General features: G+C 36.6%; 2 protein-coding genes across 4 annotated transcripts; both read left to right on the top strand.

Annotated features, from left to right (window-relative positions):
- Window positions 1-151: 151 nt before the first annotated feature.
- Window positions 152-7,531, top strand: LOC131796556 (arrestin domain-containing protein 3). Of its 2 annotated transcripts, none has more exons than XM_066164592.1 (5): window positions 152-1,026; window positions 3,332-3,528; window positions 4,735-4,942; window positions 5,518-5,678; window positions 6,144-7,531. In XM_066164592.1, exons 1-5 carry the CDS (start codon window positions 780-782, stop codon window positions 6,561-6,563), a joined length of 1,233 nt encoding a protein of 410 aa, XP_066020689.1. In that variant the 5' UTR covers window positions 152-779; the 3' UTR covers window positions 6,564-7,531. The 2 variants fall into 2 exon arrangements, with proteins under 2 accessions (XP_066020689.1, XP_058970139.2); XM_059114156.2 differs by having other exon boundaries at window positions 155-1,026; window positions 3,284-3,528.
- An 814-nt stretch (window positions 7,532-8,345) lies between these two features.
- On the top strand, window positions 8,346-20,819 carry LOC131796560 (soluble guanylate cyclase 88E). 2 transcript variants are annotated; one of them, XM_059114160.2, is made up of 10 exons: window positions 8,346-8,458; window positions 15,409-16,274; window positions 16,393-16,646; window positions 16,937-17,066; window positions 17,177-17,323; window positions 17,800-17,946; window positions 18,291-18,450; window positions 19,057-19,166; window positions 19,429-19,518; window positions 19,891-20,819. In XM_059114160.2, exons 2-10 carry the CDS (start codon window positions 15,480-15,482, stop codon window positions 19,945-19,947), a joined length of 1,890 nt encoding a protein of 629 aa, XP_058970143.1. In that variant the 5' UTR covers window positions 8,346-8,458; window positions 15,409-15,479; the 3' UTR covers window positions 19,948-20,819. The 2 variants fall into 2 exon arrangements, with proteins under 2 accessions (XP_058970143.1, XP_066020148.1); XM_066164051.1 differs by lacking the exon at window positions 8,346-8,458 and adding an exon at window positions 11,859-11,925.
- Window positions 20,820-20,966: the final 147 nt, after the last annotated feature.

Raw genomic sequence — 20,966 nt, 5'->3', positions numbered from 1 at the left:
CTAAAGGTTGATGATTGTTAGCCGGCGAACAGGCTCATGAGCATCTAGCGAGCTTCTCACGAATTTCCATCCTTATCTTGATTCGATTTGATAACATCAATCTGCATATTTGCATTGTAATCACTTGACCCCACGAGACACCTGTCCCTTATGCACTCCTAGGCGACACCTCGTTGTGTGTTTTTTCAACCAACGTATATTTCTCTTGGAAACAGACCGAAAATGATAATACTTTATGATCAATGCTTCCTCAACAACCGGAAATAATTTCAATTTGTCACAGATAAAAACATTCATAAGTCTTGCCAGCACCGCGTGTGACCGTTTATCATAACAAAACCTTCCATTGTCGCCGATGTGATGCACAAAAGATGAGCGATAACGTATTTGAAATAAGTTAATCCTGACTAAAATACAGAGGTCACAAAGCCAGCTTCCTTGTATGAATTATATTTTGGCCATCAGTGGTATCTAGACGCGACGGAAAATTACCACCACGTTGGTGAGCTTGCACCGGAGAAAGTGATCGCAGACAATTAGTGCCTGTCATATTACTAAAAGCTGAAGCATATTAGACCATTCTATAAATGGTCTCATTTACATTCTTGACTTTGGCCATCGACGGTAAAACACAAAAAAAGTGTGTTGATCCAGACATAGTATGCTCTTAACAGGTGCTTGGAATGAAGAATGGTGAAGTCTGAACCTCTTGGTTACTAACATCTGTATATTCGTTTCAACTGCGATTTTCAGTGCAGTGTTTTCACTACCAGCTTATCATGGCTTCGAATGCAATTGAAATATTTGAAGTTCAACTCGACCAACCGAATCGCGTGTTTTATCCTGGCGAGACTGTTAGCGGTCGGGTTAAATTGCACCTAAAAGAACATTCGAAGATCAAGGAATTGCGACTAGAATGCCGTGGTGAAGCTTATGTGAACTGGCCTGAATATTCAGGCAGTCACACTCGCTACCATTACAACCGAGAACGGTTCTTCAGCACGATGGCGGTGATTTTAGGCGAAGGTGAGTTTAGAAGTCGTGTTAATTAGCTTTTATTAAATGTCGTATGCAAATTCTGATCTGGGATATGATCAACCACTGATTTCTTACCGAAAATATTTTTAATTATCTGATCATGGTTAGATACAAGAGTATCTGATTCAGTGTTGGTGTGAAATACTTATGCAAATTTTAAAATCATTTCGCTCATTCTGCAACTCGCTGAGAATGGATGAAACCGCCAAACACGAAAACCCTTAAACAGCATCAGCAGGACGTATATGTTTTATTTATCTTTTGAGTGGATCAATATTTCATAGATGCAAAAGTTCAATTTCCTAATTTTTTCAGTTACACATTTTTTTTCATAACATTCACTGCAGAGTTATGAATAGGGCAATACTACAAAGTAGTAATTGAAGAATCAAACATCCACTAAAAAATAAAAATGAATAAATAAACGTTGAAAGGGACCTAATTCGGTGTGAAACTATCTCATTTACTTCCAAAAAAGCGCAAACTGCCCATGAACAGTAGGAAACAGTATAACTATTGCTTACAAGCTTTCTAGGGGTATAAACGCAAGCCTGGAATAGATCATTTTTGATTATTTTACGCATGAATTGAGATCTGTGAGCACATCCTGTTTTCAAGTTAAGACGCAAAACTCTGGTTTTTCCTTATCAAAGTCTGCTCATCCATGGTAGCTGAAGAGAATACTTCATTACAAAGCACAGATCCTTCGTAATTTTGAAAACAGTAGGACTATTTTGCATAAAGCATTGATTCTATAAATAACAATGTTGATGTCTGATATTCTCGTGCAGAATCACTGTGCATGTCTAGATGAGGTTTCCGACCTGAGTCGACTACTTCATACAGCGGCTTAATAATGTCGTAAGCGTTGGAAATCTGTTGTGCCTGGCGTTAGCTTTCATACAAGTACAAGGTGCATGTTGTTTTCAAAACAAAAAGCCAAGTATTGATTGATTCCCACTAGGCAATATTACTCGACAGAATCTGATATATTTATTTCACGTAAAACCGAGGTTTGCTTAATCTTATGACTCGTGTAAGAAGGTTACAGCGACCAAAAAATTGAATCCGTCTATCAGAGCCTTTCCCACATCCTTTGCTTGTTAGTGAACATCTTTACCTTAGGTAGTTCGTGATTTGCATACGTGTTTCATTATGTTCTCGCGAATACAATCATTGAAATTCCTTGAATGATTCTGCTATGCAAACCGAGAGAAACGTCAAATAAAGGGAAAACCAACATTTCTTTTCTTGAATGATTAGACTTTTATTTCGTGTATTTACGGTAAGAATTGACGTGACCATCTACCAAGGGTAAAGATTACCTATCAGCCACTCTATTCAACTCTATTCTATTCAATACATGTTGACTGAATTGTTCTTCGGTTTACTGGAGTGTGGCAGGTGACCACTTTGAATCCATATGGCTGCTTGAAGTTTTTAGCGAGAAAGCTGATGAAGAATTTGCACATTAAGAAAGTATTAGCTTTTTTTGAGCTGGTGTGTAAGAAAACGAACTACGGTCAGATCAGAAGGAACAAGCATCTTACATTAGCTCCGCATCTTAGCTAATGCTTCTTTCGAGTTTTGTAGGACTTGATATATTATGTTACAATTTTTGAGCTTGTTTTTTAAAACCTTTTCGATCGCTTCCTGCCATAGCAATTTTTGTCTTTTATAGGTTAATTCTACCCATCTTAATTTTTCTTAAACCAAACCAACAAAAGAAAAGCAAGAAAACAAAACAGAACAAAACAAAACAGAGGGGACAAACAAAAAAAAACTGGACAAATTGAACAAAACACACAATATATCCTGTTTTTTTCCCAACTCTTGGACTTGAAGTATGATCAAAACATGGCTCTTATGCACTCATCTTGTTTGGCAACGAGATATATGATCAGTTTAATCAAAGGCAAATACTACGCTACGTACGTTTGTGGGCGGAGTAGTTTAGGAAGCATTTCTAAAACGCAACGCACGCAATGTATTAGCTAATTATGAATGACAGTACCGTCATAGCAACTGCAATCTTACCTTATTCGAGAGAGTGGAGCAGAACCATTTCTCCACATCTTTACCATCAGTTGACCGACTGGCGGTCATGCATCGCCTGACACATGTAATACACATGTAATAGATGTAATACACATAGACAGTGGCTTGTATAAAAATGCATAATCGTGAATTCTTGTTTGTATAGTAAAGCGCCTACTAAAGCCACCTGTCATGGCTCAATTTACAGGAAAGACTAAGAAAAATGGTATGAACTCTCCTACTTTCATTTCGGAAGGAAGTTACCGGTTCTCGTTCAAGTTTATCATTCCCGACAAGTATCTTCCTACGTCTTTTGAGGGTCGCCACGGCAACATACGATACTGGGCGCGAGCAGTCATTGAAAGAGGTCTGGGTAAGAAAAACATCAAGACGAAGCCAGCACAGTTTCTGATTGGTGATTACGTGGCGCTTGAGGACTTTGAAGATGTATCGGTGAGTAGGAGTTGATGTTGAAAATTAATGTAATATAAAAGGCCAGTGGATAGTAAAATCATTTCGGGTTCTTCACCCGGCAAATTAAAAAAATTCTATCCATACGTCGGATTGTAATTTAAACCCATTTTAACCATATGCAAATTTTAAACATTCTTCCTAAAGTGAGCGAGAAAAGCTATGAATTTATGTTGCATGATTGGGATTATCCTTAACCCTTCTTAAGTTAACAGTCATTTCCTTTATTTTATTTTCATGACTTTTGTGTTTAATTCAGCAGTTATACTAAAAGGAGATAAGATACCGGTCACTCGTACGAGTTAAAGGGTTTATTACATCCATTTTGAAATGGCCTGTGATGCTTTCAATGTGATTGGCTCTCAACGGTGCGACTTATTCACAAATCGTACCATTTTACGAGTTGAATCGCATCTTTTCCCCAGCCAAGGAGATAGCTTTACTAAGAAAGTCCAATTAAATTAGGGCTTGTCTAAAGAAATCAATCAGTTTGTAGAAATATGAGAGAAACCTTTTGAAATTTTTCGCAAGCCAGCTCAATAAACTAAATCAGTAAGATATTTGTATAGACTAAAAAAATTGTATTGAGTGATTGAATTTTGCTATTTCAAAATAGATGTAATAAAGTGGTAATTGAACATCGTGTCGTGCAATTTTGGTTATACGTGCAATTTCAAATCAAACCCGCGTTGGGCGCTCTTTTGAATATGAAATCACACGAATGATTTCAGACCGAATTGCACTCCACCTAATTCAATTCCCATTATTAATATTCTATATGAAAATATTCCTGTTTAGCAAGAATGTATATTTGAATGGACCGCATCAAAATGTGGCAGGAAACCGGTGTCATTTTCGCCTACGTCCTGATTTTCTTTTCATTTTTCCTACATTTCGATGTAGGCTGTTGTTAGAATTTCCAACGATTTCCTTTGATCTTAGGAGCTTAGGAGTAACAATAACAATAATGCAATTAATTTATCCTCTAACTAAACTACTGTTATAATGATTGTCTAAGTACTTTAGAATAGTGGAAAGGAAGGTTAACGGACGGCCCGAACTAAAATTAATTAGTTAGAAAATACTCGTAGTTTTTAAGTTAAAAGCAGAATGAAGCTTAAAAAATTGCCAGGCAAGAAGAGTATAGCAATCCATTTGATGAATGATTTTGTTTCTACTTCACGACAGGACCCTGTGATCGAGGAAGACTCACGAACTTTAGGATGGTCTTGTATGGCTTCCGGGACGTTGGTAATTAGAGCAGAGATCGACCGAGGTGGTTTTAAACAAGGAGATGATATTAACATCTCTGTCCTGGTTGCAAATGAGACATCTCGTAATGTGGCTTACACTGAAATGTCTCTCATTCAACGAGTACTGTTTGTGGGTGTCGAAGGTAAAACTGAACTTTAAAGTTAAGGGTAGGGGGCTTAGGGTGTGTTAGGCGTGCGGAATTAATTGAAGAAAAGCAGAACTGCATTTCGCTCCAAAAGATCCAGATAAGAGAGCAGATCCGATATTTCTTGGGTAAGTTGTACCCATGCTGCAAAAGCTAACTCACTTTTAAAAGGGGTGATGCAGATGCAGGTATCTAAGAAATTGTAAGGGTAACCCGGCAAAACCCCTCAAGACAAAGCGTTAAAGGAAAAAACATGCTGGACAAAGGACTTTCACACTTCAGTTCTTATTTGTCGAAATGACTGCCAAGAGGAAAGGTGAAACGTCATTCATTGCAGCCGGCCTCACAGGCAGTGAGATCAAGGCGATTATCACCTTACCTTAATGAGTTTTATTTACACTGCAGAAAGCTTTGGTGACCTCTGAATTGAACAAATATTTGAATCGAAAGTGTAATAAGGCACAACACCTGGCAATGAAACCCCGGGAGATCTGTTGCTAACTTTTGCTTGTTTTCCTAGCCGTTTTCCATTTTTCTTCTCTTATTTCTTTCCTTTTTGTTTCCTTTTTCAGGTGGTAAAACATTCAGTGACCAAACAGTATGTTACGTAAGAAAACAAGGAGTTCTTAGCGGGTGGGAACAAGATTTTCCCAATATATCACTTTCAATTCCACCAAAGACCTACCCCACTCTGATATCGTGCAAATGCATAGCAGTCCTTTATTTCATTTTGGTAAGTAATTTATTTCCTTTCGTTAAAGTCAAGGTAAAGTTAGCCCACGAGCCAGAGGACCCATTCATTTTGCGGGATTTTACCTCGAATTCCTTGAAAGCAGGAAGACACTCGAAGTAATGCTACTTCCTCCCGACATGATGCTCGCCCATCGTGGGGTCACCTAATGACATTTTGTCAAATTGCTCTGAGAATTTGTAAGTTACGACTAGAAAATTTAGTTGGCACAATTAAAGTAAGGTGTCATTCCTAAGAAAAAGACGCAATTTTCTGAGAAAAGACTCGAACTCAGATCTCCGGACTCAAATTTTGGAGCACTTGGTGTTATATCTTGATGTCAATTGTAACTGAGGTATTTGCAGCTCATAGCATATTTCCCATTTTAAATGAGAAATCATGCAGTGAAGTAAATGTATATATTGACAAAGATACAGTAACATTTTTGACAAATAATTTTTTTTGTAGATCAAAGCGAAAGTTAAAGGAAAGCTATCAAAAGACGGCTACCTTGAAATACCCGTTGTTATCGCGTGTTCAGATGACCAGTCAGAAATGCTGGCTCAGCTGAGCACACAGGCGAACATGACGTCCCAGAAACCAAAACGACGAAAAGGAACCTTCTTCTGTATCACAGGAAATACCTCTCTGATGGGGGGACTTAATAGTTCAAAGTCAGAGTACTTCAAAGAGGACGAAAATGATCAATACGTTTTCAGTCCAACGTTCAGGTCTGTGGGAAGCTATGAAGGCACCTTTACAGATATTGCAAATGTCTACAATTCTAGAAACGGGAAAATTCCAAGAGGGAAAGTTTCGATTGGCCACTATACTGAGAATTCAAATGTAGCTCGTAACGGTCGAGTTAAACTGGTGAGTGTAGTTTGAATGATTAAGAGAAATATTACTGATAAAAACCACAGTCAGATCTGAAGGTTATTTTGAAACAAGAAAAATTTCGTAAAACGGTACCTTTCTGGAAATATAGAAAGTATAACTGAGGAATGGAAATATATGAATTGGCAACTGGTAAGTCCAAACATTGGAATGGGAAATACAATCCAAAGATCAGCCAAAGCTAAAGGAATTTTTCAAGGTGTTTGTGTAAACCTAAAGTATCGGAAACATGAGTGACAAAATCATTATTGACTTTTATCTCATATCCAACTGAATTAGAAGGCAGAACAATCTTTTCAGATCCTCGATAGGGCAGAGTTTAGAAACAATTAAATAGATGAAAAAGATAAAGATAGTGATCAAAAGATTTCAGATTACCTGGTAGATAATTTATCTACATTTGCTACCCTGTGAAATGCCACGTTGGAGGTGGGTGCCATGCTGTAGAATGAAATTTAAGCGGGATCGCGGCATATTTTTGTCTTTGAAATTTGGTATTTTGGGTTTATTAATTAGAAAATGAATTTGATATGTAAAAGAGTTCAGATTTTTTGGTCGATATAATTGTGGTTAATATGATATTTCATATATTTAAAAAAGGGAGATAATTTTTATTTTGCTGATCAGCAATTTGTTTATAATGACGTACATTTATCTATAGACCATTTCAAAGAATGTGCTCAATGAAAGACAACAATCTTTTAATGTTCTCAACACACTGCTGATTGTAAAACATTCATGAACTTATTTACAAAATTTGTCATACATCTGGTAATTCAAGAACGTAACATTCAGTACATATTGTAAATAAACAATTGTTGAAGCGGGTTTTAATATCAATAATGCATGGCGGTTTTCAACGATACATTTAATTACTTTTAGTGATAGTAATTAAATTCTAATAAGATAACGAAACACAATTTAAATTGTATTAATTGTACTGAAAGTTTGAAAATGGAAATATAATAAAACTCTTTTTTTTTTCTTAACTCTTTTGTTCACTGAGTTTCTGAGCTAGAAATTCGCTCCTCTCTTAAGTGCTTCATAGGGCATATGAAACAGGTGAAACTAAACGAAAAGACCACGATGATGCCCAACCGACTGTGCGTGATACTTTCCTGTTTCTATTCATTATCATTATTTTCGTTATTAGCATTATCATTTTTATTATTATTATTATTACCATCGTTATTTCATGATGATCGTTATTATGTTCACTATTATCTTTATTGTAAGTATAATAATCATTATTCTTGTTTTGCTTGTTTGTTTATTTGTTTTTAATTTGATTTCTGTCATTTTCATCCACACCCTAATCACGACCCCAGAGAAACAACATGCCTGGTAACATTTAGAAAACAGCTGGAAAAGCATGCTAAATTGTCAGAAATATGATATCCATCTGAAAATAATTTTAAATTTTTCCTAAACTGTCTCCCGCTGTTCTTTGGATGATGACTATCTTATACGAATACAGCAATGCATTCGAAACTCTAAATTAAAATCGCAAAGCGGCAACAAGTAAAAGTGCACTCAAAACTTTCAATTTGGCCTTTTAGCCCGAAACTTGTCAAAATATGACAATTTACCTTTACTATCGTGATAGTTCTATTATTAATTTTTCTTTAAGAGACGAGAATGTCGAGGCACATCTTATAAATCTCGAGATCAATTCATTTTGCTAGATTAAGTCATAAATTCATGAATCATGAATTAAACTGTGATAAGAGACATATCAATATGATGCTCATTATAATAAGGAAAAGAAACAAAAAAGAGAGAGATTTACATTCGCAGATTATTTTTAAAAAATCAACTTAAAAGTCAAAGCGTAGAAGCGCAAACACCTTATGAATCTCCTCAAGCGTATCTGAAAGACATTGGAGGTGAGTAGCATGAAAAAAGATAATTACAATTTTAAATTTACGAAAGAAACACATCGAAAAATATTCAGGGAGTTTTACAACAGAGCAGCTTGTGAACATTCGCGACTTCCTGCTTATGGCTAGCCTTTAAGAAAATGATCATTAGATTTTCTTGCGGCAAAATCAAAATCTTATCTCGATTTCTTTTCATAAAATCCGGAAATAAATCCAATGGAGAAGAAGACAAGCGACTTCCCTTTCCCAGCCACTAAATATTATCTTCACATAACGCCTAAACGGCTGGCAAAAAGAAAATGATTAATTTGCCCCGTGGGCAGCCGTATAAACAGCCTTCTCGATAGAACAACAAATTCAGCGGTTGGAAATTTTATGGTTTGAATAGGTCATCACACAGCCATCTCCTCGAGTACTTTTAAAACGAGGAAAACCACATCTAAATTAACTCAGTCAGATTCGAAGGATGTATTTTTAAAATACCAATTGTATTTCTTAAACACATTTCCTTCGCCTTCTGAAACACTTCGATCAAAAATTAGAATTTCTGTTTTTCTTAAGCTTTGATAGGCAAAATAAAATCATGTCAAAACGCCAAGTGGGACGAATAGAAATTCACTTCTTTCTTTTTTTGTTTATTTCGATTTTGTTAATATTTCCTATTAACTCTCTCTTAACTAAAGATATCTTTGAAATGTTTGATTTATCCTTGATGATCTGGGTTTGATACCATTTTGAATTGACTGAATCGACCATCTGCCAACGCAAAAACCATTATTCTGAGTAACTCATTTTATATTTAAAACGATTCATCTCTCGACGTAGTTCGAATCTCTTTCTCCACCCTTTTGGAAAACAAAACAAGTTATCGAAAGTAAGTCCGAACAAATACAAATGAGTCGAAACCAATGAGCATTACCTTTCGATTTTTTTCACACTCATCCAATACTTCTTCATTTGCACGCATCTTATAATAATCCATGCTGTTAAACCAGAAAGTAAAATCCATCTCATTTAAGACACTCCCCTGGGGAGAGATATACAGACAAAGTCGACGAGCTTTCAGATTTAGTTTAGAAAATTATAATTTCCTATAATCGTCATTAATATGGAACAAACCATTTTCGAAAGCTCGATGGATGTTTCATCATTAAAATCCAAACGGTGAATATATATATGGCAAACGAGCAAATAAGACTTGTTCGATTGCATCAAACGACTGAAGGGTTACGAATCAGCTTCAAGTTGATATCACATATGGTATTCCCTGCATCATGTAATAGATCATGCAAGATCATGTGACCTTGTGCATAAAATCGGACCCTAGTGTCTAAAATCTGACACTAAATTAGTGTCCAATATCAAAAAGCAGTATACAAAATCGGCTACTAGGGTCTAAAATTGTACACTTGTGGTTAAAATCGAGCGTAATGTCTAAAATCGGACACAAGTTACTAAAATCTAACGTCCAAAAACGTAAGTTAAAAAACTTGTGTCCAAAATCCTAAATTAGGGCACTTCCAAAATCGGAGTTAGGACACAAGTATATTTAATCGGATACTGGTTTCTAAAATTGGACAATAGTGCCTAAAAAACAGACACCAGTGTCTTAAGTCAGACACTACCGCCTAAAATCGGACACAAGGATTAAAAATAGGACATAAGTGTCTAATGTTTAAAGTCAAACATTGGTGTTCAAAATCAGACTTAAGTGGCTAAAATCGGACACTAGTTTCTAAAATCGGACAAAGGTGTCTAAAATTGGACACTAGGTTTTACAATCGTATTTTGGTGTCTAAATCTGTTATAAGCCAGACATCAGTGTCTAAAACGGCACACCAATGTCTAAAATCGGACAATAGTGCCCAAAAACATACTTTAGTCTCTAAAATTAGGTACTAGTGTCAAAAACTTGGGTTTTAGTACCTAAACTTGGACAATAGTGTCTAAAATCGGATTCTAGTGTCCAAAAACCGACATTAATGTCTAAAATCGGGCATTGGCGTCTAAAATTAGACACTAGTGTTCAAGTGTCGGACGGTTCTATCTGAAACAGCTCTCTAATGTCCAAAGTCAGACTGTTTTGTCCAAAATCAGACACTGGCAGATAAAATCGGACATTAGTGTCTTATAGCGGACACAAGTTTCAATAATCAGATTCTTTTGTCTAAATTGGAAACTAGTGTCTAAAACCGGACACCAGTACCTGAAACAGGCACTACTGTCCAAAATCGGATGATAGTGCCTTAAATCGAATACTAGTGCCAAGGATGGGACAAGTGCCCAAAATCAGACTCAAGGGTCTAAAATTGGACACTAGAGTCTAGAACCAGACACCAGTGTCTAGATACAGAGATTAGTGTCTACTATCGGAGACTAGTGTCTTAATTCGGCCGCAAGTGTCTAAAATCGAACACTAGTGTCTGAAGCCAATGAAATGAATTTTGCAATTTTATAAGTATAGGGCATCAAATCCCTTAACCGAAGCCCTCTCATATAGCCTTAAAAATCTGAGCCTTCCCTTTAATTGTTTTCTTAATTTTCAGCCCAGGACAGCAGTTTTCCCTTAAAGATTTTGCATCGTTTTTCTTATTCTTGCTTGAACAGAAAACGGAAAGAAAAAAGAAAAAAAAGACGATGATTAAATTTGGAAATGTCACAAAATCACTTGTATAATAACTTAGAATTTTTCTCAGAGACTCTTTCAGATATATTGCCCATAACATAGTCAGAAAAACAAAAAAAAGCCGAATAAAAGAAAGTAATAAACTCGTCGCCATGGGGTTTTCGCCGTCCACTGGAGAAAGGATCCACTGAAAGCTAGCAAATATTATTCAGAAAGCTGTTTGATCTAATTGAATTACCCTAAAGGCGGACGGGGGTCATATTTACTTAACTCCTGTTTTTAATTAGGAAGTGCCGTCAATTTTACCAAAATGTGAAATGTGGGGCAAATTCGAGGAATTAATTTGTGCGTTAACGTTGTGATATGGTTAAACTAGAATTCGTGATATCAAATCTCAGGTAGTGTCTTTCGGTTTACATGAGATAAGAACTGGATACGTCGTTATTTTCATATTAAAAACAAGATTTTTCCCCCATACCTTTGTTACTAAGAAAGTCGAAATAATAATAAATTATTCAGCCTTGTGGAAGGAAACGAGAAATATGAAACAAAAAGCGGCTTTAAGCGGGAGAAGTAATCTAACTCACCGCGACTCATGTGGATTCTGTGTACATAGATGTTTTGACATTTCAAAGAGATTGTTAATTGCCTTAGCTCCATTCGCCAATTTTAATTCGCCAAAGTCAACAATATGGAGTAACGTTCACTGACACAGTTAGTCACTGTTTTTTATATAAATAATAAATGACTGTAAGCGCAGAGTACAAAAGTTGGGGTGGCACGACTTCTAAGACAGCTACAGCGAAGAAAAATACTACAACCCTTCAGTTTCTCTTTCAAGACATGCGTAAGTATAATTTACTTATATTTATTCAGCAGATTTTAGAGCAGTAGATTTTAAGTCTCAAAGTTAAAGCATATTTTTTTGGAAAGTACAACGAATTATTGGTATTTCGGGTAAAGAAAATTAACTTCTGTTCCGAGAATTAATGTTCCCAAGCGGAATATCACACGAGACTAAAATTCTAGCAAAAAGTTTAAGCAATATTCTCCATAAGATAAGGCTTCTAAATTGAGATTTTACGGCTTTGAATGGTAATGCTTTGGCTACATATTTGCTACAACGACTTATCAAAACTGAAACACCTTGACGGGAAATCAGCTTCGTTAATTTCTCTAAAATTAGGTAATAAATGTGATTTCTCTCAGCCATCTTCAAGAAAAAAAAATGTAAATTTAATTAAATCTTCGTTGTTTAGTTCATTTATGCATTTCCATTGTTAAAAGTTTAAAGATAAACAGGAGAAAATGATAAGCGAAATAACGCGAACTGTGTTAACGAACCTGAGCCAATCTTGTTAGCTAGGAAATGGTGGATAACAAAGCTAACTTAACATCAAAGACCACTGCAGATCTACATGAAATATCATTCATCAGGATAATGGATACCATACAATAAATATATATGGGAAGAATTAGTCGGAAATCGTTGTAATGCTTAAAGATATTTTTATGTGTGAAAAATGGATTTAATATGTATGTGTCGTTTCTTTGAACTGCGCGATGCCAGCTTAGTTCCATCGACCATTTCAGTAGTTTGTCTCATTCAACGGATCAGCCATACGACTGAAATCACTGAAAACATCTGTTGAAGAATAGGTTAAATTTGGAAACTTCGAAATAAAGAATCATATCTTAAAATGATTGAAGCAGAATCTTGGAAACTTTGACTCCTCATAGAGCTAAATGAGATGGGAAGACTTTTTACTTAACCCGAATATAAATTACACATCAGAGAACGTGCCTAGTTCCACGAAGATTCTCTCTTAAAGTAATCCGTTTTCTCTTTCTTTTTTTCAAAATAACGGGAGTTTGTACTGATTAAAGAAATTTCTTTGATATATTTCAACATTTATTCCGCTAAATTAACCAAATGACAAATTCTAAGGTCAAAGCATGCACCGATACTTTTTTTCTCAACCACTAACTAACTACTACACACAATGTTGATTTTATAAAAATAATTTATTGTCTCATAAAAATCATCGTCGATAGATCTATATGTTTATACTGAATCATATATATTTTTTTTTTCGCTCCGACATCAACTCGATTTTTTAACGATGTAGATGATGTATGTTTGCGTATGTTGTTATTACTCGTGGTGAGGAAGGGTTCTCATAGAGACTATTTCAGATCATGATGTTCCCTATTATTTATATTCAATAAGAATAAATTTAACTGGAAACCGATAAAGTCCTGCAGACTCAATAGATTCATGTTCGGACTTTGCCAAGCGGGCGGAATAAAATTTCACATTCTGAATCCGTTGTTTAACTCAACGTGCCACGGTGTAACACCTGAGATGAAATTATCGTTTCGGAAGTCATTTTATTCTTTTTTTATTTTATTTATTCATCTATATTTTGTACAATTTTAACTTAATCTGAATGATAATGATACTGCGTTCTGCAATAACAGAAAGGCAAATCGTCGATAAGAAAACGAGGGAAAAAATCATCGGAAATGGTTGTGAGAACTCATTCATCATACTCTTGAAAAATTTTTTGACATTAGTGATACCCGGCCAGTAACTGTGTATCTTGACAGTGTCACATATAACCTCTGTGTCGTAATTTCCATTTCTGTCATATGGCATTATGTTTTACGAATAGTATTGAAATGGTCGATCCTGGATAACGGACAGCCCATTCTTTCGACTTGATTGAAACTTGATTGACAACCAATAATGACCCTTGGCCTTTCGAAGAACATATTGTTAACCACTTACAAACTGATTGAGGAATTTTTCATTTTTACGTCTTATGCTATCATTACTGGTCGCATAAATGCTTTCATAACAACCCAAGTGCTTTATTCTTATCTGTAACAAACACGATTTTAAATTGTGAAAGTTCATAGCCATGATCAAGTCTTTTGCCCGAGGGAAATGTTTTCAACTGTAGTTTGTAGTTTTTAGAGTGAAATGTGGTTCTCAAGATCTTTCAGACATATGTACATAGTGTAAATCAAGCACATACGAGTCAATTTTTTCTCGTTATGTGCCTGGTAAATATTTTACAATTTCATATCTTTTTCCCTTAAAAAATATTTGCGAGGCAATATCAAAATTAAAGGTGTTTTATTTGAGTCAATTCTTACTCACGTGGAAGAGGAAATAGCTGAAGGTAAAAACATGGGTTCCCGTTATCCACCTCAACATCATTAGGCTCCTTTGCATCAAAGACAAATGGACGTTAGGTGGAATCAGTTTGCGGGCGCACGGCGTGGACTCTTAAACGATTGGTAATAGTTTATTTCGGCAAGTTACTTTTCCTTATATGCCTCTTTCGACCTGCCCAGAAGCATAGATAAGCACCGAGCGAAATGTGGGGAAAACCAGAAGCGGCTATGCTGGTGGCGTTACCTTTTTTTCTGTTAACATCAAGTAAACATGATCAACACTACTGTCAATAGGTTCTTACGACCAAAACATGAAAAGCTCTGTCAATTATGCTCTTCTGTCCCTTATGTTGACTTCGCAATTGCCGTTAACACCTTTCCGCCTGAAATTTCCAAGAAGAACGGTTCGGTTTTGTTGTAGTGTACTGTTTCGGTTTATAGACTATTTGTCTATTACTGGCTAAGAAGATTGCTAATATCAATGCACTGCCTTAAATAATTGATGAAATTTAAGTGTAGTTGAAATTTCATTGGAAATGTTGAGCATAGGCAAGAACGATCAGGGCTTTATGACTTTCAAGTTTCAAAACAGAGAGTTTCACAGCTTATTTTATTCTATTTTTATTCAGCTTATTTAGAACGTTTGCTTGACTTTCTTTTTAAACATTTATTTCGCTAATTTTTGGTATATGTCGACGCGACCAATTAACTCGAACGTTGGTTATTTTTATTCAGTAAATTTTGTAAAGTGAAATGGAACACACATTAATTAATTATTAACCGAAAGTTTCTTTGAGATCCCAGTCAACTATATAATTAGTAACTTGGATGATGTCAAACTGTTACTTAGGAAATGATTTTTTCTAAAACTTGGGGAGGAGATTATTATTCTATAAGTAAAAGAAAAAAAAAGGTAACACTACCAGCTTTTCCGCCTCTGGTTTTCCCCACATTTCGCATAGTACTTATCTATGCTTCCGGGCCGGTCGAAAGAGGCATTTACGGTAAAGGCATCAGAATTAAATATTGATGTTGGCCCGGATCAGGAAAGTAATTTAAGACACGCTTACAGGCGCCGAAAAAAATCAAACTATTTCCTATAAAGACAGAACTACCATGGTAACAATTGTTTTTGTTATAAATCTAGGCCTATTGTCGACTTGACCTTTATTTCAAGCAATTTGGTGAAGCTGACTTAAGAAAGCTTGTAGATATAAGATGTATGGGATGCTTCTGGAGAGTGTCATGTACTATCTGGTCGAAAAATATGGTGAAGAAAAATGGGACAAGATCAGAGAACGCGCAGGCATAAATGATCATATGTTTATAACTCACAAACGCTACAGTGAGAGTATGATGCAGAAGATCGCCGACGCCAGTGAGGAAGTTCTTGGAGAAGAAACGGACATGACGAGCGACGATTTTATGCAGTTTTTTGGCAGCTGTTTTGTGAAGTTCTTCAGTCACTACGGCTACGATCGTATAATTCGTGTAAGCGGTCGGCATTTGCGGGATTTTTTAATCGGCATTGACAACTTGCACGAGCACATGCGGTTTGGTTACCAAAAGATGCTGTCGCCAAGCTTCTTCTGCGAGGAAGAAACGAGTGCAGGCCTAACGCTGCATTACATCTCGAAGCGGAAGGGCTTCATGCACTACGTCATTGGACAGGTCAAAGAAATTGCTTCCTCGTTCTACAACTTGGACGTTGACGTCAAAATTCTGAACAAAGAAGTCACCAACTCGACCACTCACGTGGTATACCGCCTCGGATTCGAAAACGCTGGCTATAAACCTCCCGCCTCAGACCCTTTATCGGTTCACAGCAAACGCAGTGTCAGCATTGAAGTATTTTTCAATATATTTCCATTTAGTTTTGCGATTGCGCGAGATATGACAGTGCACATGGCAGGACATGGTATCATTTCTACTGTGGGAAATCGTATTATAGGCAACGACGTGAGGGAGTCGTTCACAATGAGGAGACCTAAAGCAGAATTTACATGGGACACGGTAAGGTGACTCATTTCGGCCACATGTTGGCTTCTTCCCATTCAAGCTCCACGCTTGTTAGTCTTCTTGTTTTAAAATCATGAATGATTTGTTTTTATTCTTCACTTGTTTGGTTTAGTTTACAACAAGGCACGTGATGTTCGAGTTGGTCTGCTCGCTTCCGACGTTACGACGTCCGACAAGAGCAAATTTTACGCTGCAACAATCGTCTTTTAAACTTCAAAACAGCAGTATGGAGTGTCCGCTTTTTGTCTCAACTGAAAATGAGCAACAGTACGATTCCATGATGTCCAAACAACCAAAGCTTCACCTCAGGGGTATGATGAAGTTCATGCCATCATGGAATAAGATTATTTACATCTGTTCACCCTTGTAAGTTTTTAAGGTTCTTTTTCTTTTTTCTTTTATCGTTAAGTTTCTGATAAGACTTTTTCAGAGTTTAAAGATATTTTAGAAACGCCAAATTAAGTATTATTAACGGAGTTGTTGACGTAAATTGGCCGCAGTAAAGAGTTTCAAAGCTGACGTTTCGAGCGTTATCCCTTAGTCAGAGCGAATAACGATTGGCAGCGCTCGAAACGTCAGCTTTGAAAATCTTTACGTCGGCCAATTAACGCTCCTGAAATGCAATTTTTTCCCATAATCTCTTTTTCTACATGCAGAATTGGGGGTGTCGAAGAGATGATGCGCATAGGTCTGTATATGAACGACCTTGGACTGCATGATACGTCTCGTGAGATGGTACTATCTGGGATTAAACCACTGCCTCAGCTTGAGATGGCAAGAGACCATGTGAGTCCAGGATTCAAGCTTGCTAAGTGAACTTTTCAAGCTTTCTTTGTACAGATTAAGCTTTTAAAATGCCTCAAATAAATAATGCCCTTTTTTATTCGCTTAATTAGGAATTTGATAAAGGAAAGGCCCTCGAAGAAAACATGGAGAAATTGGCGCAAGAGAGAAAGCGGAGCGAAGAGTTGCTATATAGAATGATGCCCAAAGCCATCGCTGACAGACTGAGGCTGGGGGGTAAAGCTGTCGAAACATGTGAGGTTAGACTAATCGTAACGTCTATCTTCCATCAATTTTCCGAAAAAAAAAAATAAGATTAAGATGTTTTTCAAGGACATGTCTTAACTCCTCAGAAAGAGGCTTATCGAAAGATGCCTCTAAACACTTACACGATGATTATAGAAATAAGCGATGCGTAAACATGAGGTTTTGGTGACATGTTTCTATTGTCAAATGCATGGAATGAGCGGCTAAGAACGATATACTGTAAATAAAGATGTAACTTTTTAAATTACATCAGTGCAACTGTTCATTTTGCTTCAACTCCTTCATGTGTTAAAAAATTTTGCTCTTGATAATGGTGACATATTGCCAGCGAAGCTATATGTTTCAGCAAAGCTTTTATTCCTAGGTGGAAAAAGAGAAAAACAAACTTTCAAGAGAGAAATGGGAATTTGGACATTTATTTCCTTCTTATTGTGTATTCAACTATTTAAGTCTAGAATTCCTCTCACAGTATTTTGAAAACGTCACCGTCATGTTCAGTTACTTGGACGGCTTTGTCGCCATCTGTTCTCAAGTGGATGCCATGGAGGTTGTCAACCTTGTAAATAACATGTTCACATCTTTTGACAAGTTGACTGAAAAGCACGATGTTTATAAGGTGAAGAGTTTAATTCGTTTTCAAGTAGTGCCAGCTTAGCTAGATTCGTTCGCGTAAACAATTCAAATACAAGATGTATATATGTACTGCCAAGCTGTCACGGGAAGATGGTAAAAAACTGGGCCTTGAAGGCATTCTTATCTGGAATTAATGGACTTACTTCTGGAATACGTTTTTTGAAGCTTAACTTTTTCCATAACTTTGCTGCATTGTATGAGAAATATCGTTCCTTAAAATGCAATTAGGAAAATATCTCTAAATTAGGCCAGACTCCTCAAGCAAGTTGTTTGGTTGTGACATATGCCTAGTGGCAAAAATAAGCTTACAGCGTTTCCGTCCTTTAGTTTGAAACGTTAGGAGATGCCCTTTACATGACGGTCAGCGGTGCTCCAGTGAAGAAGGTGCGCCACGCCGAGCCAATATCAGCCATGGCACTTGACATGCTGGAAGCTGTCAAGGAAATCGTGAACCCTGCCAGTCAGAAGCCAGTAACAATAACTATTGGTGAGCTCTGTAGATTTTACCTATTTTAACCACTTGCTAACTTTACTTGTTAACACACAAATGCCACAGAATTCCTATAACTTTTTCCAACTTCAGAGAGAAGCGTTAGCTATAACCTACCTTGAAGAAAAACGACATTATGTTGATTACGAGCTCAGGATCTCTATCGTGTAATAGTTTCAGAAGGCCCGAATCAACCTTTACGTGTGGACACCGAGAGCGAATAATCATGGTGTTTACGTACAATTCTTAGATTCGTTATAAATTAATCAAAAAGGCGAGAGAGGAATAACAATAGATGTCCGGATATTTGTTCAAGGGCTTCATATATCCTGTTCAAAACAAACATCATTCTGGAGACTGTATCAAGGCAACCTTTAGCAATCAGGGTACTTTGTTTCCATTTCCTGGTAACATTTTTTTTTGGGGGGGGGGAGGGAGGAGGTAGTGTTTATAAGTCCCGTTGGACAAGTATAATAAACGTATTGTTTTATATACTTATCAATTCATTCGTTTTGCATATAGAAACTAGTAGTTCCATTAATTTAGCTTGTAATTTATAGATCTTTTAGTTGGGTGACAAGTCTTGTTTATGTTACGTAACAGGTATGCATTCAGGCCCTGTGGCGGCTGGTCTAGTGGGTGAGAAGACACCTCAGTATTGCTTATTTGGTGACACAGTTAACATAGCCTCGAGGCTAAGAACCACTGCTCTGGTAAGCAAATGGGAGAGCATCTGGTGCGGGCTAAAAATATAAAAAAACTCACACATGTCTATCATTGAGAGTTAAACTTTGGAGTATTTACTTACTGGCATCAGTAAATCTTAAATAACCCCGCCCCTCCCCTCCCTGTATAGAATGTAGATTCTCTTTATTCCAGACTATATCATTCGCCAAGATTTATGATTTTGAAGGCCAACACCTTCAATAGCAGCCACATCCAAACATTTTATGCTTTTGCTTATTCCCTTTTTAGCCAATGAGAGCACACATCAGCGAAGCCACCAGAAAGTGTTTGGAAAACACAGACTTTCGCATTGAATTTCGAGGAGTAGTTGAGCTAAAGGTGCAGCAGTGATAAGTCTTCATTTCAGATTGCGATGAATATTACTAATAGCTAACAGGAATGGTAAAATACTAAAACAGCGAAGCGATTTTTCACAACTCTCTTAGGAAATTTATAGACTTGATATCAATGTTCTTCATCATCCTCTTTGTTCGTTTTCCGTTTTTGGTTGGCGGGGAGGAGAAACATTTTAAGTGTTCTCTAGAACCAAATCTATCATGCAGACATATTAACATAACGGGTTCCATTTAAGTCCCTTTACGTGTTTGGGTTTCGACCATATTCCGGGCGCAGCTGCCTATTACACAATCGGCATTCGCCTATCGACAATGTTATCAAAATCCCTGATTGATATTTGTATCTGTTCAACAGGGGAAAGGAAAGACACGAACGTATTGGTTGACAGGAAGGAATAACGCCACAAAATGATATTCTTATGCTTTTTTTTTTAATCTTCACCATAAGTGCGAAATCTAGAAGAGGAGGACTTATAGCGATCTAATGATCATAATTCCACATTTTAAGTACATAGCAATGTCAAAGTGCTTATACGCACTTTGTGATACCTAATACATTTACATCCACCACTAAATCGTCAAAATGTTTCCTCAGACAATCGCAACGTCTTAACTGAAGGTCAGGAGGCCTTAAAACTTGTCTTTTTGGAGATAACATATGCTTTCTCCAACTTATTTTTAGCTTGTAATGGGAGAGGGAGCCATGGATTAGTGGAAGAAAATGGAATGAGCCGTAAGCTTTCTAATGGCTTATACAGCCTGATGCAGAATCATTGATTATTTCACTTATTTCTTCATTTATTCCTGTACCTATATTGAAAACCATGTAAGAAATTTCCGGCATTTGGGAGACTAAACATAGCTTTAGTTTCTTTACCACTTTGCCTCATGTACTCTGCTTCATAAAAAATTTATCAAGACGAAACACAACAGGGCATTCATCACATCAAACTTAACGTGTTCAAAAATACAGATAGTCACGGCCCTGTCCCCCGTGAATATTTATAAAAATTTGGAGAAGGTACGAGATGCGCTTAAACTGGGAAAACTAGGAGCTCTTGAAGAGATTTCTATAAAATCTACACTTTTGGACTTTTTGAAATTTTTGCGATATATTTTCAAATACTTGGGGTTATAAATACTAAGTTATGACAACTCTCTGGCCTGTTTATAAAGGAATTTAAGTAAACAACCAGTTTTAGAGAGTACTTCCACTCAATCAGTTAACCCAAGTCATTTGTCTTATACTGGACTAATGTCATGTACGCAGGTAAAAGAACTGTAAATCGTGGCCAAGGTAAATAAGAAATTTTGCTCATTTAGAATGTGTTCATTTATTTCTCTCACCAGTGTGCCTGCTCTCTCTGCAGAACTTTGCGCTACACGTGCTACTTTGTCTTTGAACTCAGTCCCTCACTCGACCAGCTTTCT

The sequence above is a fragment of the Pocillopora verrucosa genome, chromosome 3, assembly GCF_036669915.1.
Source record: "Pocillopora verrucosa isolate sample1 chromosome 3, ASM3666991v2, whole genome shotgun sequence".
Lineage (NCBI taxonomy): Eukaryota > Metazoa > Cnidaria > Anthozoa > Scleractinia > Pocilloporidae > Pocillopora > Pocillopora verrucosa.
This window is presented reverse-complemented; position numbering and strand designations above follow the sequence as displayed.

Excerpts from the sequence above, each read along its gene's own strand:
- LOC131796556 (XM_059114156.2), top strand. The coding sequence starts at position 780 with ATGGCTTCGAATGCAATTGAAATATTTGAAGTTCAACTCGACCAACCG. Across the intron at positions 3,529-4,734 it reads AGGACTTTGAAGATGTATCG|GACCCTGTGATCGAGGAAGA; the intron begins GTGAGTAGGAGT and ends ACTTCACGACAG. Across the intron at positions 5,679-6,143 it reads CAGTCCTTTATTTCATTTTG|ATCAAAGCGAAAGTTAAAGG; the intron begins GTAAGTAATTTA and ends TTTTTTTTGTAG.
- LOC131796560 (XM_059114160.2), top strand. The coding sequence starts at position 15,480 with ATGTATGGGATGCTTCTGGAGAGTGTCATGTACTATCTGGTCGAAAAA. Across the intron at positions 16,647-16,936 it reads ATTTACATCTGTTCACCCTT|AATTGGGGGTGTCGAAGAGA; the intron begins GTAAGTTTTTAA and ends TTCTACATGCAG. Across the intron at positions 17,067-17,176 it reads TTGAGATGGCAAGAGACCAT|GAATTTGATAAAGGAAAGGC; the intron begins GTGAGTCCAGGA and ends TCGCTTAATTAG.